This window comes from Pezoporus wallicus, unplaced genomic scaffold, assembly GCF_028554395.1.
Source record: "Pezoporus wallicus isolate ANWC-B61680 ecotype Strahan unplaced genomic scaffold, APGP_CSIRO_Pwel_v1 contig_8341, whole genome shotgun sequence".
Taxonomy (NCBI): domain Eukaryota; kingdom Metazoa; phylum Chordata; class Aves; order Psittaciformes; family Psittacidae; genus Pezoporus; species Pezoporus wallicus.
Genome location: NW_026638083.1, coordinates 30,001 through 45,162, shown reverse-complemented (window position 1 = coordinate 45,162; position 15,162 = coordinate 30,001). Strand labels below are relative to the sequence as shown.

The window sequence follows — 15,162 nt, the reverse complement described above, 5'->3', positions numbered from 1 at the left end:
GAGTGGCTCTGAAGTAACTGTTTTATGTACTTCATGTCAACTACCATCACAAAGCAACAACTCTTACTAAACAACACTAGTTCCCCAGCACAGCAAATCTCAGCCATTATCTAGTCACAGAAATCTTAGGGGCAGAATTCTTTCACAATGCAGATGTAAGCAAAGATAATCTAAGATATTGAAAAATCTGAATTAAAAAATGTAATTTTATTCTTCATTTTTGAAGAAAATTGGTATTTATTTTGTTTTTAGGGTTCTTATTTGTGTATTTTAATGATATGTCCAGGATAACCTAGAAAGAAAAGCACCATTAGCCCCTATATCTGGCAAGTCCCAGAAAACAGAAATATTTTAACATGTGTATAACGAATTAAAGTCATTCTGTCAGCAAAATGACAGCTGAAAGCAAGTTAAGTAATGCTGAAGTTGTATGACAGAATTCTGGCTTGCTTTCAGGCAGGCTCACTATGGCTAAAATCCCCTCCACGGTTTCGGAAGAACACTGACAGTACTTCCAAGATACACTGTCACCCAGTACAGTGACTCCTCTCCCTATGAATCTGTAGGAGGAGCTGACACCATGCAGATAAACCAGTCAGGATCTGGGTACCTCCTCTCAGAACAAACAAGAGAGGGAGTTACAGATGGGTTCCGGATTTTGACGTCTTTGCCATTAAGAATGCTACCAAAAAATAGATGGGACATAAAATGAAAAATGTGTCCATGACACCAAAAGATATAAGATTTATACTATTTTTACACAGAGCATTTTGAAATTATGATTCATTTACAGATCCATGGTTTCATATGCTTATCATTATACAACACCCTGTAGTTTAATTGAAAGAGAAATGGATACAGATGCATGTTTGCTGCTCAAAAGGAAATACTGATGAATGTGTAGGTCGCTTCTCCAAGATTTATCTATGAAAACATTGACATGGAAATCCATTTCATTATGCAAAAAGGCTGCAGAGGAGAAAATTAGAGATCAAGAGGTAGTAAAGAAAGAACATTACTTCAGTTTTGGTTCCCGTCCCTCACTTGTATATTGCCAGCATATTAGTCCAATCAGGTCATGCACCTTGGCATTTGCTATCGTCACAACTGTCATGGGCTGTAGTTTGTCTTGGCTTGTGTGCAGTGGGAGGTAGACATCAATTTTTTTGGTTGCCGTTGTACCAACATGACCCTGTCGAGAAAATATATTTCATTAGAATGTATTACCAAAAACTATGCACGACAGAGCTAACACAAAACGCGGTGAGGGTGGGATTCGTTTCAATAGAAAGATTAAAATACTCTGCTGCAACTCAGAACTGGATAAAGCTTGAATGTTCGAATCCCAATTATTTTATTGCTTTTTAATGCATCTGTAAAAAGGATATAAAATATTTGGCAGTGATCTCACAGATTTCCATAGAGTCGGAACTTCACTGCAAGAACCCGTGTTCCTGCAGGATCCAAAAAACTTCAAAAATGGGTTTTCCAGCAGTGTTTAACACTGCCCAGTAACTATCTACACTCAGAGTGTAGGCCACAGCCTGACAGACACCACAGGCTGCTCATCCAGGGATATCAGACCAGGGAACACAACCTAAAGGGAGTCCTACAGCAAAAATGAACATCATCACATGTGGAGGCTAAGACAACATTTAAAAACAAACCTTAGGCTTGAGCTTGGTTTGCCAAGAGAAGAACAAAATCACACATACAATGAGCCATTAAACTATCCTGAACTATCTGAAAACAACTAAGAAGGATTAACTAATATTGGCTTTTATTGGAATTTACTGTATTGAAAAGATCTATTTGGCACTGTGGAGATTAACAATTACATAAGCCATAAAACTCAGCAACACAAAGATCTGTAAAGTTTGCATTGCAAGAAGAAAACGTTTAATCTACCACAGACAGGACTGCATTTTTAAAGCAGTAATCTTTTAAACAGACAAAAGACTGTACATCCTGACCCCCTCTGCAAAGCACCCCTGATGTAACTATATATCTCTATACATATATGGGCCTTGAGAGAAGAAAGTATTACTTGAATTAATCACCCAGAATTCTAAGTAACAGAATAAAAGGATTCAATACTATAAATCTATAATGAGAGTATAAAACAGGGAGTTAAATGCCATGTGCTAATTTCAATATATTGTTAAAAACCATTTGATCCTTCAGCGTGATTATAAATTAGAGAAATAATAGAAATTTAAAGTTATTCATCCTGGCATAGCGAAAAGTATTATTAAAATCCATCCAAATATAACAAATTTGTTTTTTCTCAGAAAGCATTTTTATAGTGCAGATACCTTAAGAATACAGGAAGAGGAGGCAAGAAGAAATTGGTTTTACTCATTTAAAAGGAAATGCTAGATTTGTACCAGAATACAGGACACTCCACCTTGTCTGGATAAACCTTAAGTGTGAGCTAGTGCGCCTGGGACCCTTCGAGATACCACCTTGACCTCCCCTCACTAAGGAAATCATCAACACAGCAGAACTACAACTGCTGAAACAATACAGTGGTTTGTGCTTGTTTCTTTCCCTCTCCTCTTCCTTTCCTACTTCCAGGATTTATTTTAAGGATAATTAAGCTGGTATCAGGTAATGAATCGTCAGTCTCAAAGTGTACCCCTGCCCTTGCCCAGGTGCAAACATTAACCAAGGCAATGTACAAAGACACACAAGGCTGTGAGCATCGCTTACAGTATGGGCATGACCGAGGTACCAGCATGAAGGGAGACCTGTGGTTTCAACTACATTTGCATTTGCATGGATAAATGGCAGTTATCAAGGAAATTAATGCCGCTCCTTGGCATGCCAAGTTAGTTACACATTTAAATCCAAGGATGGCAGAGTTGTAAGTAATGCTTAGTCGTGGTAATGGGAAACTCCATGAAAAATTGACAACCAGATGTGAGAGTTGATGCCAAGGTTAAAATTGACACACACAGCATCAAAGCAGAGAAAGGACAAGCGAGCCAAGACCTGTAACTAATAACCAAAAAGACCAGATTACTCCATTAGCCACTACTACAAGTACAGACTGTTTTATAAGCTCATGATCAATAAACACATGTATTAATAAAATAAACACGTTCTGGGGACCCTGATCTTACAGCTGCCACAAATAAGAGGGTGACTTGCCTCAGTCTAGCTGCTGTCACACCGCTCCTCTCTCTTTTATGCCCTACACAGTGCTGATGTTTTGTGTTTGGTGGTTTTGAAATAAACTTTTCTTTGTTCTTCCCCATCTCTCAATCTCCTCTACCTCCTCCAGTCTATTTTTTCCAGCTTGCTTGTCTAAACTCCCTCTATTACTGATATTCAAACATATATGAACATCAAGATGACGGGTGGCTTAAACCAGGGGTAAGTCGTGCACAGATGAGGATTCCAAGTGATCTTTGAGCAAGGGGAGCAATACCAACAGCAGCAGTTCTGGGAAATGGCTCAAAAGCATCGCTATTATAGTCAAGATGTTTAAACGCCTGAGTGAAATATGTGTATTAATGAAAAGGGCTGTGAAACTGATTGCCATAAGGTATTAGAGAGGCTGGAACCTGAGATTTGGAAACCAATTAGACTTTCTATCAGTAATGAGAACATTCATTGTCATGTTAGGTAGGAAACACTAGTATGGGCTACAAACGTGGGTCAAGGCTTAGACTGATCAATCACAGAGTCAAAGGGGCCTGGAGAAAGCCCCGGCTGTGTTTATTGCAAATTGATGATATTTGTTCTGAATCAGCATTGGAAATCCAAACCATCAGGTACCTGTCTCCAGGAAGGAATGAATCCATACCCTTAGCCTGGTCCTGCAAAATATTAATTGTGTAGGAAGTCCCACAGAGCTCAATTACTTATCTGTGCAAAGCTTATTAGGTACGGATTTGTAGGTGGAGGGACTGAATAAAAGGGATCCAATTATTAGTCTCGGTGGCCAAGAGTCAAAGACCTAGCCACACTGGATTTAACTAGTAATAACTCGTGGGTTTTATATGGTGCTTGTAGTCCCTTCTTTAGGGGGAATCATTCAGAACCAGATTACAGACACTACTGGAAGCATAATTACCTTTTTCTCTCAACTAAAAATTGTATTCCAACTGCAAATGCTGAGGAGACCCAGAAGATGAAGTACAATTACCTATATTCAAAGAGGCAGAATCAAACTTTATTAATAGATCCTGTATAAAATTCAATGGAAAATCTATTCAGGGCCAGGGGCCTTACCATTTGGAGTTTCCTTAATAGCCTCCAATAAATCTGGGAAGCATAAAGGGGCTGTTAAATTAACATTTTCCTGATCTGTCACCTGTGGCATAGTTAATTTGTCAAAAAATTCTTTTAGCTTGTCACTGGACACTGCATATTCTGACAAATGAAGTCTGGAATAAAATTGACAAAATATCTCGTTAATTTTCTAGGAAATCACAAATCTGATTCCATTAAGCTTTTATTGTTAAGAAATGGGATATTCCACCAGTCCTTTAAGGAAGTGAGGAGTAACTGGATACACAGCAAACATATGATAAATCACAGAAAATTACCTGAGTATTTTTATTAATGGATTCTCTTAAGGCTACCCAGTGCTCTCCTACAGTTTGATCTGATGAAAATTCCTGTTTGGTATTTCTACAGCGTTTTCATCTCACTCAAAGCAAAGATGATGTTTCATTATCTGCAATTCATTGGAGGAGACACGGCGCTGTGCAGCGCACACAGGCTTGAAGAGGCAAAAACCCAGGGATACTGTTTCCCAAATTATTGCTAATGTGGTGTGCACATAAACAACTCATTTCTCTGTATTTCTCCTTTCTCTATCGGTGTTGTCAGAATTCTCGGTGGTTGGCACATTACTGCTATTCTTTGCTGCTGCTGTTCAAGAGCTGCGCAGAATTAGGGCCATTATTTGACACTGCTGAAAAGTGCAATCTGCTGAATTCACATACTTTCTGGTTTTATAATTTAAGCAGATCAATGTATATTTATGCACTTTGGTAATAAGCAGTGGCTATGCTTAGGAAAGTTATTCCCACTAATAAATAAATTTCTTCTAAAGAATTACTTGGTATCAAAGACTATTGCTCTTATGGACCATTGCTTCTCATGTTCTCTAAACTAAGGACAGACACAAAGCAACGTAATAGTTGGTGATCTATAACAACAGTAGTCAGGCTAATTACAAGAACGTAAGTAGCATCAGCAGTACTTACATATGTTGCTGGTACTTCCAGACAAAAGAGTATGAGTTAGGGACATGACAGGCAACTCAAATGATGACTTTCCATGGATTTTTTCTATATACATATATAATTTTAGAAATATCTGTATCATTAAATAATGCTCTGTAACAAAATTAATATGCTTTAAATATAAACACAGTTTGTTAAATTAAAAAGGAAAAATACGTATGTAAACTCTTACCAACTGTTTCAACACAAGAACTCTTCCTAAGACTTAAACCCAACTTTTTAATCAAAGTCCATGAGAAAGTATGTACCTCCCTCCAAAACCGGATGATGTACACCTTGAATACACTATTGCAGGGCACAACTTACTCCTGAAGTACCTGCACAATGAGGAGGTAATGACACAGTCATTGAGAAAAATGCCTATGCTGTATCCTGCTCACTTCTGATTTGCTTCACTGCACACCAGGGTAGAAAATTAAAACAAAGCCCATAAACATTTCTTAGAGAAAAGTGATTAATTTCAAACAATAATAATTTACTGCATCTTCTTGTACAATAGAGTTCTGTGACTAAATGTTATATCACTTTAAGATTAGATGTTCTAATGATATAATGCAAAGATTTTACTGAATCATTATTTAGTGGGAGTCATAAAAACCTCTTAAAATTAATCTTTCATGCACATCCAGCTTATCCAAAGTTAGCATTTAATTAGATGGCCTTGGCATGAATGAGCTTACTACTTTATTTGCTCAATCAGTATACGTCTCTTCAGTAATTATAATTAATTCAAGTCATTGACTCACCTCACCGCAAACAATGCTAAACATTACACAAAATGGAAACAAATGCTTATCCTTCCCTCTTCAAGTGTGAAATGTCTTCTCACTTTTAAACTCAGGGAACTGTTTTTTGCCTTAGGTGACAGGGTATTTAATATACCATGCGACCCAGCAGTCACCTCCTAAACATAACTTATTCACAGATGTATTTGAACAACATATAGAAAATAGATGAGCATTAACAACACAAAACTTCCAACATGTTAGAGCACAGATGTTTATGGCAATACAAAGGACTATTTTAAGACAACCATCGAAAAGCATCATTTTCTAAACTCTTGGCTTAAAAAATTAGAGCAATTATTTCTTCATCCAAAATAAGTGGGAATAAAAGAGTCACATTCATGCATAAGTAGAACAGCTTTTGAGGGGCTAAGCAGGAAAAGAAAGGTCATGTAAAAAACCCCCCAAAACCCAACTATTTTTTTGGATTGAGTTTAGATGATCAAGTATCTCAAAAGCTCTCAATAAGCATGTGGCAGAAGCCCTCATACTGTAGCACAATATAATGACACTGCTGGCATATGGCTCAGAACGAACACACTGGCAGCAAAGCAGGATGATGAACACGTTTATCAGCCTCAGCATCCCAGCTCCACACTGCCAGCAGTAAAACATGGAGCTGCAACTGGTAGGTTTTGGTGTGGTGAGTAGAACAGCATCTAACATAGAATGATGGTTAAATATTTATATTGTAGTCTGTTCAGTTTATTTGCACAGCATTGTAACAGATCTGGAGAAAAAGCCTGTTCAGTTGCATGTTATATTAATATTCAGAGGCATAACACTAAGTCTTTGTGTTGGTAGGAAAATGTATGGTAGTTCTGCCCCTTTTATTCTCCAATGCACACTACTATACCCTACTATGGCAGAACAGGAATGACGCTTATTTCACCAGGTGATTAAGTCAGAGTTGGTATTTTTAATTACTCCAGCCCTGTGATTACTTTTGTCATTCTTAAAGTTATTTATGGAAAACATCATCAATGAGGCCACAGGGACAATGGGCTCAACCCCATCAGCAGCCACATTCACATGCCTGCCAGTCCACATGGTTTTACAATGGGGCTTCAAAGTTGTTCCCCTCCAAGAAGTGGATTCTCCTTTGTATCATCCTGGCCTGTGCTGCAGAATTAGCAGATCCCCATGTAAAATTCCATTAACATAGTTAAATGCTTAATTTATCTTATTCACACTGTCACTATTCATAAAAATTTAACCCAGTAATTTCCTGTTATACAAAGCATAACAAAGTATGAATATTTAACTACAAGGTAAATAACACACTATTATTTTTTATTCTAAATTGTTGACTTCACTTAGCATGTCTGCTTTGTACAGCACCACACTATTTTTCAATTAAAGGTCCAGATGTTTCAAAGGCTCCAGTAGGCAGCAGCAGTTATGAGAAATGCGTTATCTGCATTGCAATGATCACTACAACATCAGCTCCAGGCTGCATTAACATACTCATGTTTTATTCTAGCCCCCCTCCTAATGTACCAGTTAATTATACAACACACAGCTGAGAAACATAACCTCCAGAGCTGGACAGTTTCCTTCCATGCTTCCACCTGAACAAGTTTTTATATTCACCTCAAAACTATGATTTACATATATAACCACAGAATCAAGGATCCCAAATTACTGCCTGCTCTCTCTTGGCATTCACTCCCACAATTAATACAACTATGTAAGCCTGAGAAAAGAATAAGACGTATAATTCTTGTATCAGCATATTTCAATCACATTAACATGCAGTCATTTATACAACTCACTTAAAACCTCTTTTACTTAGAGTGTTATGAATATGATTTGTTATTATTTTAATAGAATCATACAATGGCTTGGGTTGGAAGAGACTATAAAGACCATCTAGTTCCAGCCCCACTTTTAAGATTTTGGATCAATCTTATCTGGAACAGAAAGAGAAGCCCTGAGTCCACCCCCTTTGCAGCCCAGGCCTCCCTCACGTTCACAGGGGCATCAGTTTGAGGACAAATGGACCAAGTCCATCTTTGATCCCGTCACACATCTCACAGGTCCTACATCACATTCCCCACAGCACTGCTGGACCTGGAGATGCCCTTCTCCAGAGGGCTGAATTTCACCTCGCCTGTGGTGGCACTGAGCTACCTGGGGATATTAAACCCTAATCTTTTCAGTTCCCAGAGTTCTGCTGAAGAACGAAAACACATTCAGATTTATCAAAATAACAATTGCTATAGCTACAACAAAGAGGCATTCATTACACAAAACTATCCTTATTTTCCACGTAGCGAAGAGAAGGAATGGCCTACTTTAGAAGAATTATTTATATTTTACTTACTAATAAACATTGCAATTTAATACTAACGAATAGAGTTATTCTTTGTAGTAAGAAAATACAACAAAAACTTATAATTAAAACTACACCATAAACATTATTTGTACGTTAAGAAACATGCCACAATATATTTTAATGAACAGATGCTATGCAAGAGATAAATGTTTTCAAAAATATTCGATCCTTAAACAGATCAAGCCTCTAATCCTATGCTTCTGTTGCATAAAGCAGACAGCTTAAGTTCCTCGAGGACATTAGCCAACCTTAGGTGGAACATTTTTAATACATCACCGTGTCACTTTTTAATGTGCCACAATCTATTAACCACATGGCAAACTAACAGGGATTTTTAAAATATGGGTTTTATAGCTTTGTGCTGGTGATTAATTAAAGAAATAGCCAATGTTTCACAAATCATCCCTCTAATTAGTCTAAACCAGACACTTTGCATTCACTGGCATTATTGCCATATGAAGCTCACAGAAGGGCAGTAGTGTGGCGACGAGGAGCCCGCGCATGTCGGTGTGCATCCTCAGCACCAGCCCGGGCTGGCACGGCACCGCGCAGCCCCAGGCAGAGGTACCGTCGTCACAGGTGCTGCAGTCAGCTGGAATTTGACTCCAGCTGCTTGGAAAAGATGTTCTGTGCAATTATTCTCCCTCATCCTGAAGGAAACAATCGAGGTAACAAAGAAAACAGAGCCGTATCTGGAATGTGACCTGGAGTAGCGAAGTCGGATGTTGCCAAAAATGAACAAATATTAAAGGCAGAGGCTACAAAAAAATTTAGCACCTAAATGATGCATTTTATGTCAAAACATTTCAAAGTTGAAGCTACAACTAATTACATGCGGTCCATTCAAAGAAGCCAAGCAAGACTTATCATTAAAATGACTCCATTATTCTTAAAATCATCTGTAAAACCTGCCTGAAATCTCATTTTTACTGTGCCTATCTAGATACACCCCTTCCCCCAGAGCTCAAATTAAACTCTTAATGGTTAATACGCTCAAGTTTTACTACAGGTTTTTCTCCGAAATATTATTAACTGGAATTTCCTACCCAGGAAGGTTTTTACATGGAAATATGTTCCGCAGTGTTTAGTGACACTATCACAACAGCTTTTTCCCCCCTCAATTTAAAAACCATCAGAGACAGAAAATGATGTAGCAGTCAGGCTGCTCATGAAGACGGGGTTTTATTGCCTCTACCACGTAATCCCTTTGTCAGCATCAGTCACCAAACTTGCCCCTTAAACTGGCGCTCCCTTGTACTCAGAAAGACTGAGTCCCACTGCAGAGCCGCTCGCAATGATGCGTGATGCTGACTGCACGTTACTCCCTCCTACCTCATTATGAGCAAAAAGTCATGGGATTAAGAAGAGCAGCCTTTGGAAAACAATCCATGATAAATAATACTAGGGCTGAATTATACCAAGAATTTGACTTGATTATATTAGTTGTCAGAGAGGTATATTCATTTCATCACACTGAATTTAAAGGATTGCGCTTCCAGCAATATGCTCGAAGTTTTTTTACTGCAAAAAGTGATTAACAAAAGAATAAATGCTTTAGTGCTCTCTTCAATGAAACTGTTTGCTCTTCTTTCAAAAAGAACAGAACCCAATTCTGAGAAAAATACTAACCTCTTCAGGAAGGGCTGTCTCAGCCATCCCCTTCAGTCTGGCGATTTCTCTTCAGAGCTTAAGTAGCCGGGCAACCCTGCAATACCGGGATCGAATGCCAAACTGCACGCAATGCTGCAAGCCCACTCCTGAGCCCCTCTCCAGCCCTTTACCCTTTCCCAACTATTAAAAAATAAGTAAAGGAATAAAAAAATTCCTCAAACCTACAACACAAGTTCAGAGCTTGGATTTACAGTTCTAATTAACTGCATTGATAGCAACCTAACGGATCTGTGGCCGACTACTTGTCTCTTTGTTTTCAATAGCAGTATGGCTGCAAAAAGAATTAACTGGCTGTATTTTATACAGCTTCCTTTGGAAAACAGTATTTACATTACATATAAATGTACACTGAAATTCTATGTTAATTTTCTAATTAAGTATTGTTTTTCCTATGATTGTTCCCATAAAATTACTTTAAAAAATACAGTTTAAAGAGTGCATAACATACTTTCTGAAACAATACAAATGACTCATTGACTTTCAGCTGAGAAAAAAATCTGGATTCATGTCTTTCCACAGAGTTAATATTCTCATGATATTCTTCAGAAGACTGACCTAATAATTCCAGTATGGCTAAAATCTCTCACATAATTATACCCTATTTCCATACAATTTCTTTAAACTTTTATCTGGATATGGAAAACATCTTTATTTCCTCCTCATAACCACTTTCAGTCAGTACTAGCACAGCATGCCTCTTTGAAAGTGCCCCTTCAAAGACAGTCGGTGTACAACACCAGGCATGACCACAGCTGATGTAAGGCTGGGCTCTTGCTTGAGGTCATCTTAAGCCAAAAGCCATTTAAACTGATAATTTAAAAGAAGAACTAAATGCATTCTGTGTGTAGGGAACCTACATCAGTATTCCGGATTACCACAAAAACATACATCACCTGTACACAACTTCAATAGCCACGTGTCATTTGGTGGCATCTTTAACGTGTAAAAACCCTTCAGAGGCTTTTGCCTTAAAATACTGCACATGAAAATGCTCTGAAGGGTGAATTCAAGCAAGTTTCAGTGATGCAGGATTAAAACCAGTTCTGCAGATGACACTACCAAAAAAACCCCAATCCCTCCCCATTCTGAAACGCACGATGCAGTGAGACGGCTTCACAGCGCTTGCTAACATAAAGTGTTCTCAACACATTTTTCCCCACGACTTGGGCCCGTTTCAGCCTAAGGTATAATAAATACAACCTCCACAGAGAGCTAGGAAACTTTTTTTTGTTAGTAAATTAATTTCCCTCATTTTAAATGAAAGGCTTCCTAGCATTAAGAAGCTAGTGATAATTTGTTTCAGATAGGCAAGGAACCTTGCATGGGAAGCCCCAAACCATTACACTGCCTTTACAAATTCTGAGTGGATAGTATTGAATAAAATCTTAACTATATAAATAATCATTTAATAAAATCTGAATTTATAATGGAAACAGGAATAAAACAACTACCACTCCATTTATAGTTAACGTTTAACTACAAACCCAGAATTCTTCGATTAGTGATATTATGGTGCTTGAACAGACCCATAAGAGAGTCCTTACTCTGTAATTAGTGTCAATGTCTTAAAATCATTTTTCAAGTACAAAGGTCAGAGTAAAGGCATATTCTAACAGGCTGGCCTCTGAGAAACTAACAAAACCCCCCAAAACCTTATCTCCCTCAGATACTTATGGCAATAAACATGTCTGTTAAATGTATATATCCATTCCTCCTGCAAATAGCAGGCATTAAAAACATTTGCTAATAAACCATATCCATATTTCTTTGGCTGTTAAAACCTTAACTTGTGAATACGTTTTTCATTTGGTTTGATCTGTAATTAAGAGAAAGATAATGACATTAGTAAATTGCTAAAAAATCAATTAGACAGAATAAAATGCAATATGATTCAGCCAAAAGATTAACAAGTGCATTATAAAAACTACTTTAAAGTTCTTTAATTCTAATTAAGCTTGCTGTAAAGGACTATGGCCTAAAAACCTTTTTTTTATTTAAATGCATTACCAAACTGACTAGTCATTAAAATTTCCCTGTATGTTTCATACACACAGGCTGTTTTCCTTCCTTTTCACTTCTTATTTTTCAACTAAGATTTGCTGCTAAGAAAAGGAGTTTGGATGTTGCCGCAGAAATCCTGTCAAACTCTTGGGTCCTCTATCGACTGCAGGCAAAATCAGAACCATTTAATGAGCTCCCTGATGTGCTCGCAGTGGCCTTCACTTCATGGCCTTTGTTGAAATGAAAATGTTCAAGCAAAATTATGATTTCTCCCACAAAAGTCAAGGACTCCAAATGCACCTTTTACTTGTACTTCTCAATCACAGAAACTACCAGGCAATGCAACCAAAACCCAGTTCTGGTTTCATAATCCCATAACGCCACCAGGGCTTACAGTAAGCGGGCACTGCCAAATGACTTTATAAAGGTATTTCAAACTGTCTTTTGCTGGTGAGGACTTTAAAACTGAATGGAAGCACAAGAGATGTCGTGTTGGATCCACACAGAGACAAGTTTGAAGCGATGTAGCCCTGTTAGAATTACACAATAATTTTAGTGTCTTACAACGCTGCTTTCAATACTTAAAGCATAAGACTACTTTTTAACTTGCCAGGGGGAGAATTTAGTGTTTGAGATGCATCCTAACTACAGCACACCACACTATTTTATTCATACATTTCATAAGCTTCAACATTTCTCCAACACTCACACCCTCGTTAGAGAGGAGTGTGCCAGTTTACAAACAGCTAAAGTGAAAAGAACCTTTGAAGAGCAAAGCATTTTATAAAGGGCACTCCCAATCAAGCTTAAACATCATCTTTTTATAATGGTTCATGTAAGAACTGAACGGATGAGACAGCACAGGAATGCTGTGAGAAGAGTCAGAAGAGGATGGGCAAGAGAAGAGGCAAGTGCAGACACAGGCACAAAGCATCACTTTTCAGCTGGTGTTGTAGGAAAGGGAACAGAGCGAGGAGCTGGAAACTCCAAGGTAATTCCTTTTTTATTATTACTTAAAGTATTCTAGAAAGAATAATTAAGTAATTCATTCATTTTTGTTACAGCACTGCCTTTTGTCCATCAGCACATAAACTAAACTGAACATTTTGTGATGAATTTACAATGTCAAGACAGATTGTTGCAAGTAACAAATTCATAAGCAAAGATACATCAACAGACACAGCACACGAAATAAACTTGTGTCCAATTTAAGTGCTATCTGATCTCAACAGATTTTAAGTACAGTTTAATTTTAAACGAATCGACCCACAGCCTCCCTCAGAGATCAATCAACAGCATCTTTAGTGAGGTATTAACATCTGCTTCTTCATAGTCTTCCTTCAAAACTCTAAAGTACCTCTTCTTCCCTCTCTTTGCCCCCAAGAAAGTATGGAGAAGAATGAAGCTAATTACGTGCTGACATGCAACACAGCAAATCAGTTAAATTAAACCTGTATTTCACTGAAGTTGCACAGAGTGCAAACAACATTACTAACTTTTCTAATTTCATACTCTAGTACTCCCAAGTAAATAAGAGAGAGGAAAAAAAAGTCAAGTTTTCCTACAAATAGAAACTGTCACTTACTAGGATGTGATCTTTTCAGCTCATGCATCCTAAATGCATGCAGAGATATTATATGCACTTTCTATTTAGCAATTTAATTATATCTTTGCAGTCAGAGAGTGGCAATGGTTTGCAGTAATAATCAGGTGAAAGCATTCTCACATTAATATGCTGGAATCCGATGTGTTAATTTGATGCAACTTTACGTTGACAATATGTGATTAATTTGTTCTAAGGCTAGCTATGCTCCCAGCTCTGACAGTTTAAAATGCTGGGTTTCTTTATCCATATCACTATTTGACACGCCTTAGCCCACTGCTTTGCTAGGACCACTGTTAATTTGTAATGAACTGGCTTTTCAGGGGGCTCCTTCATTTTTAATTCTGTCAGTGTCACCTCCTTGAGGAAAATTATAAGTTTCCTTAGGTGTGATTACTGCCAAGTGCTGCTGATAAGAGGTTTGAGAAAACAGGGTTTTATAAAGAAGTCAGTATTTAATCTGCTGAAACAGATTTATTGCCTCTAGACAGATAAATACAATAGAAAGTTCTTCCATTTAAAAGTAATTTCAAGCTCTCCTTTACCTCCAACCCCCAAATAAGAACACCTAGACAACAACTGCAATGTTTTAGGGAAAGAAAAGGTGCTACACAAAATTCATAAAACTAACCGAATGCCTATAGAAAGGGACCCCCAATTATCTCTCTATTCAACCCCATTCACTTGGAATGTGAAAGCAGAACATGCAATTGCCACTGTAAGAAACATTCCAGCCAAATCACTCAGAACCCGATCTAATAAAACCAGTGGTATGATGGTCCACTGCAGGACTCAAAGATGTCTTCATCCCAGGAACACTACTTCGTTGAGAAGTGAGAAAAGCTCTGCAACAAATGCCCTGTGAGGAAAGCACACCCGTGAACTGAAGTTAAACCAGCCCATTGGATACTGAGATTCTTGGTAAAAGAATGTGCTTTACCCTCAGACCAATGGCGCTCTGAAATGTCATGCTGCAGTGCGGTAAAAAACATGTGTGCAATGTCTGAGATCATCAAGCCAGAACAGAGAACTGCATCCAAAGCTGTTCCTGCACAGAGCAGAGAAGGACAGTGGGTAACAAGCGCCTAAAAACAGATGGGCGGGCTGCTAGAGCTGCTGAAATCTGACCATCCTAAATATATCTATATATATAACAGAATTAAATTAGTTAGATCTATCTCTAATACATTGCTGCTGCCCTATACAGCAGTGTCAGTATCTTCACAAAATCAACAGGAACAGGCCAGGGTTGGATGAAGCATTTAAACAAATCCCAAAGTTCACGTTGACCAGAAACTCCTGCATCTTCTGTCTTCATCAACACTTTCGAAAATCGCACACACTTATTCTGTGCATGAGCTTGTATGTACAACTTCTAAGTCATGCATCCCTTGGATCTTACACACTGGAGGATGTGCTGACTCCTGATATCAAGCCTTTGACCCATTTGCAATGGAAGATAGATCAATTAGCAGTTACACAGAACACAAACACCTTAGACAG

The 15,162-nt window shown here is 38.0% G+C and overlaps 1 protein-coding gene across 5 annotated transcripts in view; it reads right to left on the bottom strand.

Moving 5' to 3' along the window:
* MAPKAP1 (MAPK associated protein 1) overlaps window positions 1-15,162 on the bottom strand; it is a 97,611-nt gene that overhangs the window by 54,663 nt on the left and 27,786 nt on the right. For all 5 annotated transcript variants that reach the window (XM_057408954.1, XM_057408957.1, XM_057408958.1 and 2 more), the window contains exon 5: window positions 1,020-1,192. In XM_057408954.1, the coding sequence (XP_057264937.1) occupies window positions 1,020-1,192 (173 nt within the window). The remainder of the gene's footprint in view (window positions 1-1,019; window positions 1,193-15,162) is intronic.